We start from the raw sequence: 17,543 nt of genomic DNA, 5'->3' as shown, positions 1-17,543 counted from the left end.
GTGGAAATGAGATTTAAAATGGTGCTACAGCTTGTTCCTCAGCTCAGAGCACAGCATCATCCTGAAAACGAAAGTAACCCGTTACACTCAGCGCACTTCCTGACTGCAGGACGTGGGCTTCCCAGCGGATTCACAGGCGTTAAAGACAGACTGCCGATGATCTAATTCACACCGAGCAGCATCACTCAGTGCCATGATGTCGGGTAAGAGACATCTTTTGTCCTTTTGTTTTACTCTTCTGTATTGTGTATTAAGCACATGACGATAAATCTGTTCATGCACACTGCGTGTCGGTTTATTATACATTACAGTAATGCGCAGCATAATTCCAATAACTAATATAATACATAATAAATAAAAAAATATATATATACCCCATGGCTCTTCCCACAAATATGACGTCAATTAATACATTAGTCTCACGTTATGCCGCTTTATTCTACATCCATATTAGATCAGTGTCTGTATGATCGGACCATTTCTGAGAAACTGAACACAAAAAGAATAAATTCTGAAAATAACATTTATACTGATATCGACTGAATATAAAAATTGAGTGGAATCTACTAGAAGCAACGTCGGTAAGCCAAATGAGTCAAAATGAAAAACGGTTAGCCAAAGGAGTCAAAAGCTTATGGAAAGACTTTCAAGTCCTTTGTTCTGATGTTCTTTGTATTGATGTCATAAATTAATACAGCGGCGTAGGCAGTACACAGACGGCGCATTCTGTCCATGAGTCTCTGGAATGTCACTGGGGTTCTGAACAGCCTAAAAGGAAGGTTCAAGAATTGGTGTAACCCAAACGGAGTGGAAAAGGCCATTTTCTCACGAGATATTGGAGTCAAATGAATCTGCCAATATCCTTTTGTCAAATCCAGTGTTGAATAAAAGTGAGCCACACCTAACTGATTGAGCAGTTCATTGAGTACATGTCAAATTTAGACACCATATTGACTTTCCTAAAGTCCACACAGAAATGGACCGAACCATCTGCCTTGGGAACCAAGACCACCAGAATGGACCAGTTACTGTGGGACTCCTCGATTACCCCCATATCGAGCATGGCTGTGAGCTCTTTCCGAACCACCTGTTTTTTGTGCTTGGGCAAAAGATAGGGGCCGCTGTGTACCACCACACCTGGGGCCATCTCAGTGTGGTATTCTAAGAGATCAGTGCCACCAAGTAGAGGTGAGAACACGTCAGAAATCTCCACCTGCAACTTGGCAACCTCTGTGATTTGGGACCGCGAGAGGTGGTCTCCACAAGGGACTGAGGTGGACTGAGCTGACATCTTTAGATTTACCTCCGGTCCTAGCTCCTCCCTCTCCGGAATGACCATGTGGTTTGCCTTACACAAACATTTACACACAATTTTACTAAAAGATTGATAAGTGAGGCCCAATGAGGGAACCTTGGCCAATACAAGACAATATCAGAAGCTATGAGAAAGAGGAAATGTGACAAAAGTGAATGAAGTCAGGACTGAATTGTAATATTTGTTTATATATTGCATTATGATTCTAGCAGCAGGTCTTAGATGGTACATGCCTTCATTATTCATTGGTTGTAGACATGGATATAGCGTATAGGCTATAGGTAAATGCCTATGTAAATGCATTCACATTTCTAAATTCACATACTATATATTAACTTTTTCTTATAGCTCTTCTACTGAGATGGGTTTTGCTGTTAGTTTTTCCAGCTTTCAGTCACCAAGCTTCTGGTAAGAGTGGTTATTCATTACCTATTAAGTTAGTGGGAGGTTAGTAATGAAGGTTAGTAGTGAATTTATTGCCCAGATTCTCTCCACTCCAGGATTATTTTCAGTGAAGGTTCAGTCTCCAGTCTCAGGGCACCTTGGTTCCTCTGTGTCTCTACACTGTGCTCTTGCAAACAGTATGGATGTGCGACACCTCGATGTGCGCTGGTACCGTCCCAAAATGTCTGACACCCCGATGCTGCTCTATGAAAACGGACAGATCCAGAAGAGTCCTGTAGATGTTCAGTACCAGGGCAGAGTGTTCCTGTTAGGAGAACTGAAGAAAGGAGACGTCTCTCTGAAACTGCAGAACCTGACGCTAGCAGATAGAGGAGACTATGTGTGCCATGTGAGCAGTGATAACTGGTACGACAAGGCCACAGTGTCCCTCAGAGTGAGAGGTAATGCTTAATAGAGAATTTTCTTCCAAACCTTACTCTGAGTTGAAGTGTTATTGGCTTACTTTCTCTCTCTCTCTCTCTCTCTCTCTCTCTCAGCGGTGGGATCTGTTCCTGTCCTCTCCTTACATGAAGCAGAAGGAGGAAAGCTAAACGTTAGCTGTCAATCACATGGTTGGCTCCCGGAACCATCAATCACCTGGACAGATAAAGACGGGAAAGATCTGAAACATCTCAGCAATGTCAAGTTCACCAACAGTAAGATCTATTCATGTACATTTACACTGAAGAAACTAATAAAAAGAAATATAACCAAAGTAATCTCACCTTTTCTTTTTCTCAGATTTTGAAGGGTTTTTAGATGTGAGCTCGTGGCTGATTGTGTCTCCCTCTGAGTCTGAGTGGATCTCCTGCTCTGTGGGTTTCTCTGATCAGGAGAGAAAAGAAGGCAGAATAATTCCACACACTCCTACAGGAAACACAAGTGATTCACACTGAAAATCTGAAAACATGTATATATAATACATGTACAATACAAAAAAGGAAATTTACAGTGCATTAAGAAAGTATTTAGACCCCTCCAACTGTTCGTCATTTTGTTACACTACAGTCTCCCTCTAAAATGAATTTCTGAATTGGCTTAAAAGGTTTTAATTATTAAATGTTTTTGTACATTTACTAAAAGTTAAAAAAAATCACATTTATCCAGATCGTTTGATATATGAGTGACACTTGAAATGGAGCTCAGAATTCAGTTCATTAGACATGAGGTTTTAGGAATTGGCTGCAATTGAGTTCTGACACAAGATAGATCTGGGGATGGATATAAAAGTCTGCAGCTTTGAAGGTCCTGAAGAGCACAGTGGCTTCCATCAGTCTTAAATGGAAGACATTTAGAACCTCAGAGACATGCTGGAGAGATATCATAGTGCTGGGGCCAACCTGAGCAAACAGAAGACCAGTTCCAGTGTGAAGATCAGAGAATGTGCTAGAAGGACCACCATCTTAGCAGCACTCCATCAATCAGGCCTTTGTGGTAAAAATTAAGATAAAATAAAGCACACGATTGTATAGAATGTCTTTCTTTGCTGTAGCTTAACAATTTCCCTTCACTTGAACTAAGAGAGGCAAACATGACAATGTTCCAGCATGACAATGCCCCTGTGCACAAAGCAAGCTCCATGAAGACATGGTGTTTTAAGGTTGCAGTGGAAGAACTTGAATGTCCTGTGCAGAGCCCTGACCTCAACCCCACTGAACACCTTTGGGATGAACTGGAACCCTGGCTGCACCCAGGCTTCCTCGCCCAACATCAGCGCCTGACCTCACTAATGCTCTTGTAGCTGAAAGAACACAAATCCCCACAGCCATGCTCCAACATCTAGGAGCAAACAACTCTGTATTAATGCCCATGGCTTTGTCATGGGATGGTCACATATGGGTGTGATGGTCAGGTGTCCATATACTTTTGGTCATAAATTGTAAAAGCAAGTATATTCCTTATAGTTTTTGCACTCTGTTGGTATTTCTATGGTGCTTGCACTGATGTGGGTGAAGACATCCTGCTTTCTCAGATGCCTCTTGGTGCAGACATAATGCTACAATGGTATTTTCCTGACTTAAAAGCATCCCTAATGATCACATAATCAGAGCCCTTAATATTTTAGACAAATCCTAATTCTGTTATGCTAAGACTGTGTCAGACAAAGCAACCTAAATAAGCACACATGCCAAAGCAGAAACTATTCAAGGTACTGATTTTTTGTATCTATGTATTTGTAGATTCCTGGAAAGAATCCTTTATAGTGACTCTCATACTTTTGCTGCTGTGTATCACCGGATTTGCAGTGTACCATCTTCTACAGAAAAAAGGTGGGATACAGGAATAATATCTGAGCCATAAAACATAAACCTAAATCATAAATCCATGGAACAATATCACCCGAATTCTGGTCAGAAACACAGCTTACCCCCACAGTGAGTTGCTTTTACACTAACAAAGGTCTACTTGCACTGCAGCACTTGCTTTTCAGTGAGGTCATTCAGTGGGCTGATGAGGTCTAAAAATTAGGCACAGATGTACCACAATATGCCGCCAGCCATCTTCTATGCTGATGCTAATCATTACTATTGATAATTACATCATCTGAATAAGCAGTGGCTGGGTATATGCAATGGGGGGTCATAACATCTGATCACTTAGCCATTAAAATGTCCAAAAAACCCAAACAGAAAAGCGACAAGTTGGTGTAAACCAAACAGTGTGGAAAAAGCTGTTTTTTCCTGTCGGTAGCCCTTTGTCACAAATTGCGAGATAAGACAGATGGAAATCCAGTAAAAGCTTTATTTAGAGGCAGGCAGACAAAATCTGAAAGATATGGCAAAAAGAAACAGAAATCAGAAACAAGCACAGAGTCAGACGATCAGCAAACAGGCAAAACAGGGCAAAAACCAGAATCACAAAACCAGGAACAAGAACGAAATCAAAAAACGGAATAGCGAGACACAAAACAAAACGGCTTGGTACAGATCAGGCAGCAAAACACTGAATCAATATTTCACAGAGAACAAAGACACACGGGGGTTTTAAATACGCATACTAATCAAGGAGAAAACTAGGAACAGGTGTGAATGAACAAGACACATTAGGGAGCAACCAATGACAAGGCAGGGGCAGAGACAGGACAGAAACCAAAACAAAAATACACGTAGCAATATAAACAAGTCATGTCAACCTGAAAGCGCATGCTGTCATGCTACGGGCAGCTTAAGCGCGCTGAATGTCAGAGCAGAGAGGGGGAAATACCTGACACCTTTGTTCAAATCCAGGGTACAAGAATGAGCCTTGACTCAACATTCCAGGAGTTGGTGCATATGCAGAATTGGGTAGATGTTGAATTTTATTATAGCACTCACCTTACAAAAGGCCACAAAGAAATGCCTGTCCCATCCTGCTTAGGCACAATTGCTCCTGCCCCACTTACGTGGTGACCTTCTCTGCCTGCTTCAGATTTAACTGATCATTTGATTGATGAAATCCTAAAATATGTGACGTATCCTTATCTGAGATAGCAGGCTGTCTAATACAGGGTGGTTTTTCTCTCTGTTTTAGGTCTGATTGACTCCATGAAAAAGAGAAAAGAAGGTAGACAAGGTAGGTAATGGGATAGAAAGTCTACTTTATTGATCACGTCTTGCTAAATAACTAATAAAATTTACAATAGAATGTTGGTTAACCAACAGAAATTCTATCAGAACATGAACCTCTGAATGAGTCCTATGAGGAGAATGAGGATGACAATGACACTTCAGCTGCAGTTACAGATCATTCCACTGTGGTTGGAGGTTGGTAACATCTCCTCCTCTATACACTTCAGACACACACCTGATCAACAGTTTATCACCTGGTCTTTGTATTTTCATATTAGAAAATATTTAAAGTGTCTGTCTAAAGCATTTCTGTCTCTGTGTGAGCATTATCACCAACTCCAAATGTATTTTAGAGAAGACTGATGAACCTCTAACTATGAAATTTCAGTAAAATACACACAGATATCAATCAGAAGTCCAGCTAAATGAGTAATAAAACATAAGATTTTTTCACAGATAAAACATCAGGAACTCCATCAGACATTGAACCAGAGCCATGTGGACAATAAGAATCAGAATTACACTCCATCTATAATTACAGGTCCTGACATTATGGTTGTAGCTTGGTCACATCTCCTCATCTATACACTTCCTGCACACTCCTGATCAACAGTTTATCATCTAATGACACCAAATTGGTAAACCTTTAGTCGTACATTTAGGGGAACTCTTAAAGGTTCTATGAAAACCTTCACAACAGAGTGTTTTCCAAGCAAATGAGTTCCAAGTAAACTCATTTCTGAAGTTAAGTACACTTAATTATTCAATTAACCCTTAAGGAACCCCAGAAGAACCTTTATGTATCTGTGTGTTTAATTTATAATAAGAGTGGATCTATGGGTTTTAAAGAATCTAAATTAAATTACATTAGTTCTTCCATCTCTTCTGATTAGACACAAAATCAGTACAATTTTAATTCGAGAAAAGCTCTGAACCTATTTCTAATAATTTTCTATAATGTGTTTGTGAGACCAGATCTCAAACAGCAGATATCATCTGAACAGCAGAATCATGAAGCAGTGAAAAAACAAGTTGCAGGTGTGTAGATTAATGGAGTTACAGCACAACAGTGCACCTCAGATTACTGATGTAGTTGATGCAAATATCAACTTGTTTTAGTTTTATTACTGTTTACTGCTCTTTATTTTTAAGACTTTGAAATTTAGAAACTTTTATTTTTTAATTTTGTACAATGTGCCCATTACTCTGTATGTCATTTGTTAGATGACATTTTCCGAAAGTCTATATTTTGATTTGTTTTAAATTCAGACACCACATAGGTAACAACTTCATTATTTACATTTTTCATGGAAACTAATTTCGAACAGGTTCCTAAAAACATACATTAGCTTCAGTGTATTCAAAATTTTAACTGCTAGTGTTTGCTACCTCTCAATTCTACTTTTCAGAAACATAACATTTGCTAGTAATTTAATTAATAATTTACTTAGTTCTGTTGAAACCCAGGATCGAGAGGAGAGCAGAGAGGATCCAGCTCCTTCTCGTCACGGTGTTCTCCACTGCTGGTTCAGCCACTGATAAACTAAACTTGACTTCCTCTATCTCAAATCCCAAACCTGCTGCCATCATGTCAGAGATGGAACCTTCTGCGTTCAGCTCAAATCCCATACCTGCTGACTCCAACTCAAATCCCATACCTGCTGCCTCCAACTCAAATACCACACCTGCTGCCTCCAACTCAAATACCACAGCTGCTGCCACCATTTCAGAGCAAAAGCCAGCTAGCACCATTTCAATTCCAACACCTGCTACCATCATCTCAGAGTCCACTTCTGCTGTCACCAACTTAAATGGCAAACCCGTTGCCAGCATCTCAGTTCCCAAACCTGCTGCCACCACTTCAGAGCCCACACCCACTACCACCATCTCAAATTCGACATCTACTGCCACTAACACAAATCCAGCATCCACTGCCAACATCTTAAATCCCAAACCAATTACCAGCATCTCAAATTCCAAACCTGATATCAACAACACAAAGCCTACAACTGCTTCCACCAACTTAAATTCCAATGATACTACTAGCTTCTGAAATGCCAAGCCTGCTTTTACCAACTTAAATTCCACACCTACAGCCACCTTCTCAATTGCCACACCTTCTCCCATCACCTCAAATCCCACAGCTGAAAAGAGACAAATATTTAAACGTCCTGCTAAATATACATTAGTGTACATTAATGAAGCTATACTCAGTCTGTTAGCTGTTCAAATATAGGCAGTGTTCCGAAAAGCCCCAAAAGAAGAGGGACAAGTTTGTATAAACTGAACAGGGTGGAGAAATCTGTATTTTCCATGACATAGAATATATTTTTCTCTGATACGGGATGATTTTCTCTCTGTTTTAGGTCAGACTGACTCCAACACAGAGGGACCCGGAGATACAGGAGGTAGGTGATGGGATAAAAGTCTCTTTCCTTGATAATGTCTAGCTAAATAATTGAACAAATTCATAACAGAACCTTTGTTAAAAAACATCAGGAACTCTGTCAGAGGATAAATCTCTGAACAACACTAGTCAGAAGGATGATCCTGAAGCTCCAGCTCCAGCTCCAGATCATTCCGCTGTGCTTGGAGGTTGGTCACATCTCCACCTCTAAACACTTCAGACACACACTTGATCAACAATTTATCACCTGGTCTCTGCTTTTTTCATCTTAGAAATTATTTAAAGGTGCATGAGGTAGGATTAGTCTTTTAAGATTCATCTCTTATTAAAAGCTTAGTCTTTTTTTCAGAATTAGGTCTCTAATGGTTCAGTAGGTGGGTTCAAGATTTGAATCTTTTTTTACTCATTGAGCCAACCCCATTCCTGCCCATGTTCACAAAGCCCCGTCCCCAGGAACTACAGTGGCCAGTAGAGTAAAGTTCAGCTAGAGTTACCGAGTTCAACCATTATTAACAAGGATTAGCATTATCATTAGCATGACATCACTTTCGAGAAAACCTCCCTGCCTCTGTCTGAAATCCCAAACCTACTGCGACCATGTCAGAGCTGGGAACTTCTGGCATCACTTCAAATCCTACACCTGCTGCTTCCACCTCAAATCCCACACCTGCTCTCACCCCCCACAAATCCCACACCTGCTGTCACCATCTCAGAGCAAAGGCCAGCTAGCGCCATTTCAAATCCCATAACTGCTACCACCATCTCAGAGTCCACAACTGCTGCCACCAACTTAAATTCCAATGATACTACTAGCTTCTGAAATGCCAAACCTGCATTTACCAACTTAAATTCCACACCTACTGCCACCTTCTCAATTCCAATACCTGCTGCCATCACTGTAAATCCCACACCTTCTCCCATCACCTCAAACCCCACAGCTGAAAAGAGACAAATATTTAAACTTCCTGCTAAATATACATTAGTGTACATTAATGAAGCTATACTCAGTCTGTTAGCTGTTCAAATATAGGCAGTGTTCCAAAAAGCCTCAAAAGAAGAGGGACAAGTTTGTATAAACTGAACAGGGTGGAGAAATCTGTATTTTCCATGACATAGAATATATTTTTCTCTGATACGGGATGATTTTCTCTCTATTTTAGGTCGGACTGACTCCACCACAGAGGGACCCGGAGATACAGGAGGTAGGTGATGGGATAAAATTCTCTTTCCTTGATAATGTCTAGCTAAATAATTGAACAAATTCATAACAGAACCTTTGTTAAAAAATTTCAGGAACTCCGTCAGAGGATAAATCTCTGGACAACACTAGTCAGAAGGATGATCCTGAAGCTCCAGCTCCAGCTCCAGATCATTCCGCTGTGCTTGGAGGTTGGTCACATCTCCTCCTCTATACACTTCAGACACACTTCACCAACAATTTATCACCTGGTCTCTGCTTTTTTCATCTTAGAAATTATTTAAAGGTGCATGAGGTAGGATTAGTCTTTAAAGATTCATCTCTTATTAAAAGCTTAGTCTTTTTTTCAGAATTAGGTCTCTAATGGTTCAGTAGGTGGGTTCAAGATTTGAATCTTTTTTACTCATTGAGCCAACCCCATTCCTGCCCATGTTCACAAAGCCCCTTCCCCAGGACCTTACAGTGGCCTGTAGAGTAAAGTTCAGCTAGAGTTATTGAGTTCAACTATTATTAACAAGGATTAGAATTATCATTAGCATGACATCACTTTCGAGAAAACCTCCCTGCCTCCACCTCAAATCCCACACCTGCTGCCTCCACCTCAAATCCCACACCTGCTCTCTCTCCCCCCACAAATCCCACACCTGCTGCCTCCACCATCTCACAGCAAAGGCCAGCTAGCGCCATTTCAAATTCCATAAGTGCTACCACCATCTCAGAGTCCACAACTGCTGCCACCAACTTAAATTCCAATGATACTACTAGCTTCTGAAATGCCAAACCTGCATTTACCAACTTAAATTCCCCACCTACAGCCACCTTCTCAATTCCAATACCTGCTGCCATCACCTTAATTCCCACACCTTCTCCCATCACCTCAAATCCCACAGCTGAAAAGAGACAAATATTTAAACTTCCTGCTAAATATACATTAGTGTACATTAATGAAGCTATACTCAGTCTGTTAGCTGTTCAAATATAGGCAGTGTTCCGAAAAGCCCCAAAAGAAGAGGGACAAGTTTGTATAAACTGAACAGGGTGGAGAAATCTGTATTTTCCATGACATACAATATATTTTTCTCTGATACGGGATGATTTTCTCTCTATTTTAGGTCGGACTGACTCCACCACAGAGGGACCCGGAGATACAGGAGGTAGGTGATGGGATAAAATTCTCTTTCCTTGATGATGTCTAGCTAAATAATTGAACAAATTCATAACAGAACCTTTGTTAAAAAACATCAGGAACTCTGTCAGAGGATAAATCTCTGGACAACACTAGTCAGAAGGATGATCCTGAAGCTCCAGCTCCAGATCATCCCGTTGTGCTTGGAGGTTGGTCACATCTCCTCCTCTATACACTTCAGACACACACTTGATCAACAATTTATCACCTGGTCTCTGCTTTTTTCATCTTAGAAATTATTTAAAGGTGCATGAGGTAGGATTAGTCTTTTAAGATTCATCTGTTATTAAAAGCTTAGTCTTTTTTTCAGAATTAGGTCTCTAATGGTTCAGTAGGTGGGTTCAAGATTTGAATCTTTTTTTACTCATTGAGCCAACCCCATTCCTGCCCATGTTCACAAAGCCCTGTCCCCAGGACCTACAGTGGCCTGTAGAGTAAAGTTCAGCTAGAGTTACCGAGTTCAACTATTATTAACAAGGATTAGCATTTTAATTAGCATCACATCACTTTCGAGAAAACCTTCCTGCCTCTGTCTGAAATCCCAAACCTACTGCGACCATGTCACAGCTGGAAACTTCTGGCATCACCTGAAATCCCACATGTGCTGCCTCCACCTCAAATCCCACACCTGCTGCCTCCACCTCAAATCCCACACCTGCTTTCACCCCCCTCAAATCCCACATGTGCTGCCTCCACCTCAAATCCCACACCTGCTGCTTCCACCTCAAATCCCACACCTGCTTTCACCCCCCTCAAATCCCACACCTGCTGCCTTCACCTCAAATCCCACACCTGCTGCTTCCACCTCAAATCCCACACCTGCTCTCACCCCCCACAAACTCCACAACTGCTGCCACCATCTCAGAGCAAAGGCCAGCTAGCGCCATTTCAAATCCCATAACTGCTACCACCATCTCAGAGTCCAAAACTGCTGCCTCCACCTCAAATCCCACACCTGCTGCTTCCACCTCAAATCCCACAACTGCTGCCACCATCTCAGAGCAAAGGCCAGCTAGTGCCATTTCAAATCCCATAACTGCTACCACCATCTCAGAGTCCACAACTGCTGCCACCAACTTAAATTCCAATGATACTACTAGCTTCTGAAATGCCAAACCTGCATTTACCAAGTTAAATTCCACACCTACTGCCACCTTCTCAATTCCAATACCTGCTGCCATCACCTTAAATCCCACACCTTCTCCCATCACCTCAAATCCCACAGCTGAAAAGAGACAAATATTTAAACTTCCTGCTAAATATACATTAGTGTACATTAATGAAGCTATACTCAGTCTGTTAGCTTTTCAAATATAGGCAGTGTTCCGAAAAGCCCCAAAAGAAGAGGGACAAGTTTGTATAAACTGAACAGGGTGGAGAAATCTGTATTTTCCATGACATACAATATATTTTTCTCTGATACGGGATGATTTTCTCCCTGTTTTAGGTCTCACTGACTCCACCACAGAGGGACCCGGAGATACAGGAGGTAGGTGATGGGATAAAATTCTCTTTCCTTGATAATGTCTAGCTAAATAATTGAACAAATTCATAACAGAACCTTTGTTAAAAAACATCAGGAACTCTGTCAGAGGATAAATCTTTGAACAACACTAGTCAGAAGGATGATCCTGAAACTCCAGCTCCAGCTCCAGATCATTCCGCTGTGCTTGGAGGTTGGTCACATCTCCACCTCTAAACACTTCAGGCACACACTTGATCAACAATTTATCACCTGGTCTCTGCTTTTTTCATCTTAGAAATTATTTAAAGGTGCATGAGGTAGGATTAGTCTAAGATTCATCTCTTATTAAAAGCTTAGTCTTTTTTTCAGAATTAGGTCTCTAATGGTTCAGTAGGTGGGTTCAAGATTTGAATCTTTTTTACTCATTCAGCCAACCCCATTCCTGCCCATGTTCACAAAGCCCCGTCCCCAGGACCTACAGTGGACTGTAGAGTAAAGTTCAGCTAGAGTTACCGAGTTCAACTATTATTAACAAGGATTAGTATTATCATTAGCATGACATCACTTTCGAGAAAACCTCCCTGCCTCTGTCTGAAATCCCAAGCCTACTGCGACCATGTCAGAGCTGGAAACTTCTGGCATCACTTCAAATCCCACACATGCTGCCTCCACCTCAAATCCCACACCTGCTGCTTCCACCTCAAATCACACAACTGCTGCCACCATCTCAGAGCAAAGGCCAGCTAGCGCCATTTGAAATCCCATAACTGCTACCACCATCTCAGAGTCCACAACTGCTGCCACCAACTTAAATTCCAATGATACTACTAGCTTCTGAAATGCCAAACCTGCATTTACCAAGTTAAATTCCACACCTACTGCCACCTTCTCAATTCCAATACCTGCTGCCATCACTGTAAATCCCACACCTTCTCCCATCACCTCAAATCCCACAGCTGAAAAGAGACAAATATTTAAACTTCCTGCTAAATATACATTAGTGTACATTAATGAAGCTATACTCAGTCTGTTAGCTGTTCAAATATAGGCAGTGTTCCGAAAAGCCCCAAAAGAAGAGGGACAAGTTTGTATAAACTGAACAGGGTGGAGAAATCTGTATTTTCCATGACATACAATATATTTTTCTCTGATACGGGATGATTTTCTCTCTGTTTTAGGTTGGACTGACTCCACCACAGAGGGACCCGGAGATACAGGAGGTAGGTGATGGGATAAAATTCTCTTTCCTTGATAATGTCTAGCTAAATAATTGAACAAATTCATAACAGAACCTTTGTTAAAAAATATCAGGAACTCTGTCAGAGGATAAATCTCTGGACAACACTAGTCAGAAGGATGATCCTGAAACTCCAGCTCCAGCTCCAGATCATCCCGTTGTGCTTGGAGGTTGGTCACATCTCCGCCTCTAAACACTTCAGGCACACACTTGATCAACAATTTATCACCTGGTCTCTGCTTTTTTCATCTTAGAAATTATTTAAAGGTGCATGAGGTAGGATTAGTCTTTAAAGATTCATCTCTTATTAAAAGCTTAGTCTTTTTTTCAGAATTAGGTCTCTAATGGTTCAGTAGGTGGGTTCAAGATTTGAATCTTTTTTACTCATTCAGCCAACCCCATTCCTGCCCATGTTCACAAAGCCCCGTCCCCAGGAACTACAGTGGCCAGTAGAGTAAAGTTCAGCTAGAGTTACCGAGTTCAACTATTATTAACAAGGATTAGCATTATAATTAGCATGACATCACTTTCGAGAAAACCTCCCTGCCTCTGTCTGAAATCCCAAGCCTACTGCGACCATGTCAGAGCTGGAAACTTCTGGCATCACTTCAAATCCCACACATGCTGCCTCCACCTCGAATCCCACACCTGCTGCTTCCACCTCAAATCACACAACTGCTGCCACCATCTCAGAGCAAAGGCCAGCTAGCGCCATTTCAAATCCCACAACTGCTACTACCATCTCAGAGTCCACAACTGCTGCCACCAACTTAAATTCCAATGATACTACTAGCTTCTGAAATGCCAAACCTGCATTTACCAAGTTAAATTCCACACCTACTGCCACCTTCTGAATTCCAATACCTGCTGCCATCACTGTAAATCCCACACCTTCTCCCATCACCTCAAACCCCACAGCTGAAAAGAGACAAATATTTAAACTTCCTGCTAAATATACATTAGTGTACATTAATGAAGCTATACCCAGTCTGTTAGCTGTTCAAATATAGGCAGTGTTCCGAAAAGCCCCAAAAGAAGAGGGACAAGTTTGTATAAACTGAACAGGGTGGAGAAATCTGTATTTTCCATGACATACAATATATTTTTCTCTGATACGGGATGATTTTCTCCCTGTTTTAGGTCTCACTGACTCCACCACAGAGGGACCCGGAGATACAGGAGGTAGGTGATGGGATAAAATTCTCTTTTCTTGATAATGTCTAGCTAAATAATTGAACAAATTCATAACAGAACCTTTGTTAAAAAATATCAGGAACTCCGTCAGAGGATAAATCTCTGAACAACACTAGTCAGAAGGATGATCCTGAAGCTCCAGCTGCAGCTCCAGATCATCCCGTTGTGCTTGGAGGTTGGTCACATCTCCACCTCTAAACACTTCAGGCACACACTTGATCAACAATTTATCACCTGGTCTCTGCTTTTTTCATCTTAGAAATTATTTAAAGGTGCATGAGGTAGGATTAGTCTAAGATTCATCTCTTATTAAAAGCTTAGTCTTTTTTCAGAATTAGGTCTCTAATGGTTCAGTAGGTGGGTTCAAGATTTGAATCTTTTTTTACTCATTGAGCCAACCCCATTCCTACCCATGTTCACAAAGCCCTGTCCCCAGGACCTACAGTGGCCTGTAGAGTAAAGTTCAGCTAGAGTTACCGAGTTCAACTATTATTAACAAGGATTAGCATTATAATTAGCATCACATCACTTTCGAGAAACCCTTCCTGCCTCTGTCTGAAATCCCAAGCCTACTGCGACCATGTCAGAGCTGGAAACTTCTGGCATCACTTCAAATCCCACACCTGCTGCCTCCACCTCAAATCCCACATGTGCTGCCTCCACCTCAAATCCCACACCTGCTGCTTCCACCTCAAATCCCACACCTGCTCTCACCCCCCACAAATCCCACAACTGCTGCCACCATCTCAGAGCAAAGGCCAGCTAGCGCCATTTCAAATCCCATAACTGCTACCACCATCTCAGAGTCCACAACTGCTGCCTCCACCTCAACTCCCACACCTGCTGTTTCCACCTCAAATCCCACAACTGGGACCTTACAGTCACCTGTAGAGTAAAGTTCAGCTAGAGTTACCGAGTTCAACTATTATTAACAAGGATTAGCATTATAATTAGCATGACATCACTTTCGAGAAAACCTCCCTGCCTCTGTCTCAAATCCCAAACCTACTGCGACCATGTCAGAGCTGGAAACTTCTGGCATCACTTCAAATCCCACACATGCTGCCTCCACCTCAAATCCCACACCTGCTGCTTCCACCACAAATCCTACAACTGCTGCGACCATCTCAGAGCAAAGGCCAGCTAGCGCCATTTCAAATCCATAACTGCTACCACCATCTCAGAGTCCACAACTGCTGCCACCAACTTAAATTCCAATGATACTACTAGCTTCTGAAATGCCAAACCTGCATTAAACAAGTTAAATTCCACACCTACAGCCACCTTCTCAATTCCAATACCTGCTGCCATCACCTTAATTCCCACACCTTCTCCCATCACCTCAAACCCCACAGCTGAAAAGAGACAAATATTTAAACGTCCTGCTAACTATACATTAGTGTACATTAATGAAGCTATACCCAGTCTGTTAGCTGTTCAAATATAGGCAGTGTTCCGAAAAGCCCCAAAAGAAGAGGGACAAGTTTGTATAAACTGAACAGGGTGGAGAAATCTGTATTTTCCATGACATACAATATATTTTTCTCTGATACGGGATGATTTTCTCTCTGTTTTAGGTTGGACTGACTCCACCACAGAGGGACCCGGAGATACAGGAGGTAGGTGATGGGATAAAATTCTCTTTCCTTGATAATGTCTAGCTAAATAATTGAACAAATTCATAACAGAACCTTTGTTAAAAAATATCAGGAACTCTGTCAGAGGATAAATCTCTGGACAACACTAGTCAGAAGGATGATCCTGAAGCTCCAGCTCCAGCTCCAGATCATTCCGCTGTGCTTGGAGGTTGGTCACATCTCCTCCTCTATACACTTCAGACACACTTCACCAACAATTTATCACCTGGTCTCTGCTTTTTTCATCTTAGAAATTATTTAAAGGTGCATGAGGTAGGATTAGTCTTTAAAGATTCATCTCTTATTAAAAGCTTAGTCTTTTTTCAGAATTAGGTCTCTAATGGTTCAGTAGGTGGGTTCAAGATTTGAATCTTTTTTACTCATTCAGCCAACCCCATTCCTGCCCATGTTCACAAAGCCCCGTCCCCAGGACCTACAGTGGCCTGTAGAGTAAAGTTCAGCTAGAGTTACCGAGTTCAACTATTATTAACAAGGATTAGCATTATAATTAGCATGACATCACTTTCGAGAAAACCTCCCTGCCTCTGTCTGAAATCCCAAGCCTACTGCGACCATGTCAGAGCTGGAAACTTCTGGCATCACTTCAAATCCCACACATGCTGCCTCCACCTCGAATCCCACACCTGCTGCTTCCACCTCAAATCACACAACTGCTGCCACCATCTCAGAGCAAAGGCCAGCTAGCGCCATTTCAAATCCCACAACTGCTACCACCATCTCAGAGTCCACAACTGCTGCCACCAACTTAAATTCCAATGATACTACTAGCTTCTGAAATGCCAAACCTGCATTTACCAAGTTAAATTCCACACCTACTGCCACCTTCTGAATTCCAATACCTGCTGCCATCACTGTAAATCCCACACCTTCTCCCATCACCTCAAACCCCACAGCTGAAAAGAGACAAATATTTAAACTTCCTGCTAAATATACATTAGTGTACATTAATGAAGCTATACTCAGTCTGTTAGCTGTTCAAATATAGGCAGTGTTCCGAAAAGCCCCAAAAGAAGAGGGACAAGTTTGTATAAACTGAACAGGGTGGAGAAATCTGTATTTTCCATGACATACAATATATTTTTCTCTGATACGGGATGATTTTCTCTCTGTTTTAGGTTGGACTGACTCCACCACAGAGGGACCCGGAGATACAGGAGGTAGGTGATGGGATAAAATTCTCTTTTCTTGATAATGTCTAGCTAAATAATTGAACAAATTCATAACAGAACCTTTGTTAAAAAATATCAGGAACTCCGTCAGAGGATAAATCTCTGAACAACACTAGTCAGAAGGATGATCCTGAAGCTCCAGCTGCAGCTCCAGATCATCCCGTTGTGCTTGGAGGTTGGTCACATCTCCACCTCTAAACACTTCAGACACACACTTGATCAACAATTTATCACCTGGTCTCTGCTTTTTTCATCTTAGAAATTATTTAAAGGTGCATGAGGTAGGATTAGTCTAAGATTCATCTCTTATTAAAAGCTTAGTCTTTTTTCAGAATTAGGTCTCTAATGGTTCAGTAGGTGGGTTCAAGATTTGAATCTTTTTTTACTCATTGAGCCAACCCCATTCCTACCCATGTTCACAAAGCCCTGTCCCCAGGACCTACAGTGGCCTGTAGAGTAAAGTTCAGCTAGAGTTACCGAGTTCAACTATTATTAACAAGGATTAGCATTATAATTAGCATCACATCACTTTCGAGAAACCCTTCCTGCCTCTGTCTCAAATCCCAAGCCTACTGCGACCATGTCAGAGCTGGAAACTTCTGGCATCACTTCAAATCCCACACCTGCTGCCTCCACCTCAAATCCCACACCTGCTGCTTCCACCTCAAATCCCACACCTGCTCTCACCCCCCACAAATCCCACAACTGCTGCCACCATCTCA

The 17,543-nt window shown here is 41.6% G+C and overlaps 1 protein-coding gene across 4 annotated transcripts in view; it reads left to right on the top strand.

Moving 5' to 3' along the window:
- The first annotated feature begins 33 nt into the window (after nucleotides 1-33).
- Nucleotides 34-17,543, top strand: part of LOC113524526 (TRIO and F-actin-binding protein) — a 29,556-nt gene continuing 12,046 nt past the window's right edge. The window contains exons 1-23 of one of the 4 annotated variants that reach the window (XM_053230834.1): nucleotides 34-203; nucleotides 1,664-1,723; nucleotides 1,816-2,160; nucleotides 2,257-2,415; nucleotides 2,501-2,641; nucleotides 3,940-4,029; nucleotides 5,270-5,311; nucleotides 5,401-5,502; nucleotides 6,283-6,345; nucleotides 7,674-7,715; nucleotides 7,807-7,902; nucleotides 8,875-8,916; nucleotides 9,008-9,103; nucleotides 11,546-11,587; nucleotides 11,679-11,774; nucleotides 12,742-12,783; nucleotides 12,875-12,970; nucleotides 13,941-13,982; nucleotides 14,074-14,169; nucleotides 15,572-15,613; nucleotides 15,705-15,800; nucleotides 16,768-16,809; nucleotides 16,901-16,996. In XM_053230834.1, the coding sequence (XP_053086809.1) occupies nucleotides 194-203; nucleotides 1,664-1,723; nucleotides 1,816-2,160; nucleotides 2,257-2,415; nucleotides 2,501-2,641; nucleotides 3,940-4,029; nucleotides 5,270-5,311; nucleotides 5,401-5,502; nucleotides 6,283-6,345; nucleotides 7,674-7,715; nucleotides 7,807-7,902; nucleotides 8,875-8,916; nucleotides 9,008-9,103; nucleotides 11,546-11,587; nucleotides 11,679-11,774; nucleotides 12,742-12,783; nucleotides 12,875-12,970; nucleotides 13,941-13,982; nucleotides 14,074-14,169; nucleotides 15,572-15,613; nucleotides 15,705-15,800; nucleotides 16,768-16,809; nucleotides 16,901-16,996 (1,978 nt within the window). In that variant the 5' untranslated portion in view covers nucleotides 34-193. The remainder of the gene's footprint in view (nucleotides 204-1,663; nucleotides 1,724-1,815; nucleotides 2,161-2,256; nucleotides 2,416-2,500; nucleotides 2,642-3,939; nucleotides 4,030-5,269; nucleotides 5,312-5,400; nucleotides 5,503-6,282; nucleotides 6,346-7,673; nucleotides 7,716-7,806; nucleotides 7,903-8,874; nucleotides 8,917-9,007; nucleotides 9,104-11,545; nucleotides 11,588-11,678; nucleotides 11,775-12,741; nucleotides 12,784-12,874; nucleotides 12,971-13,940; nucleotides 13,983-14,073; nucleotides 14,170-15,571; nucleotides 15,614-15,704; nucleotides 15,801-16,767; nucleotides 16,810-16,900; nucleotides 16,997-17,543) is intronic. The other 3 variants (XM_053230835.1, XM_053230836.1, XM_053230837.1) reach the window with 3 other exon arrangements.

This window comes from Pangasianodon hypophthalmus, chromosome 28 (genome assembly GCF_027358585.1).
Source record: "Pangasianodon hypophthalmus isolate fPanHyp1 chromosome 28, fPanHyp1.pri, whole genome shotgun sequence".
NCBI classification, from domain to species: domain Eukaryota; kingdom Metazoa; phylum Chordata; class Actinopteri; order Siluriformes; family Pangasiidae; genus Pangasianodon; species Pangasianodon hypophthalmus.
Note: the sequence above shows the minus strand (reverse complement) of the source record. Positions and strands in the feature narration are given on the sequence as shown.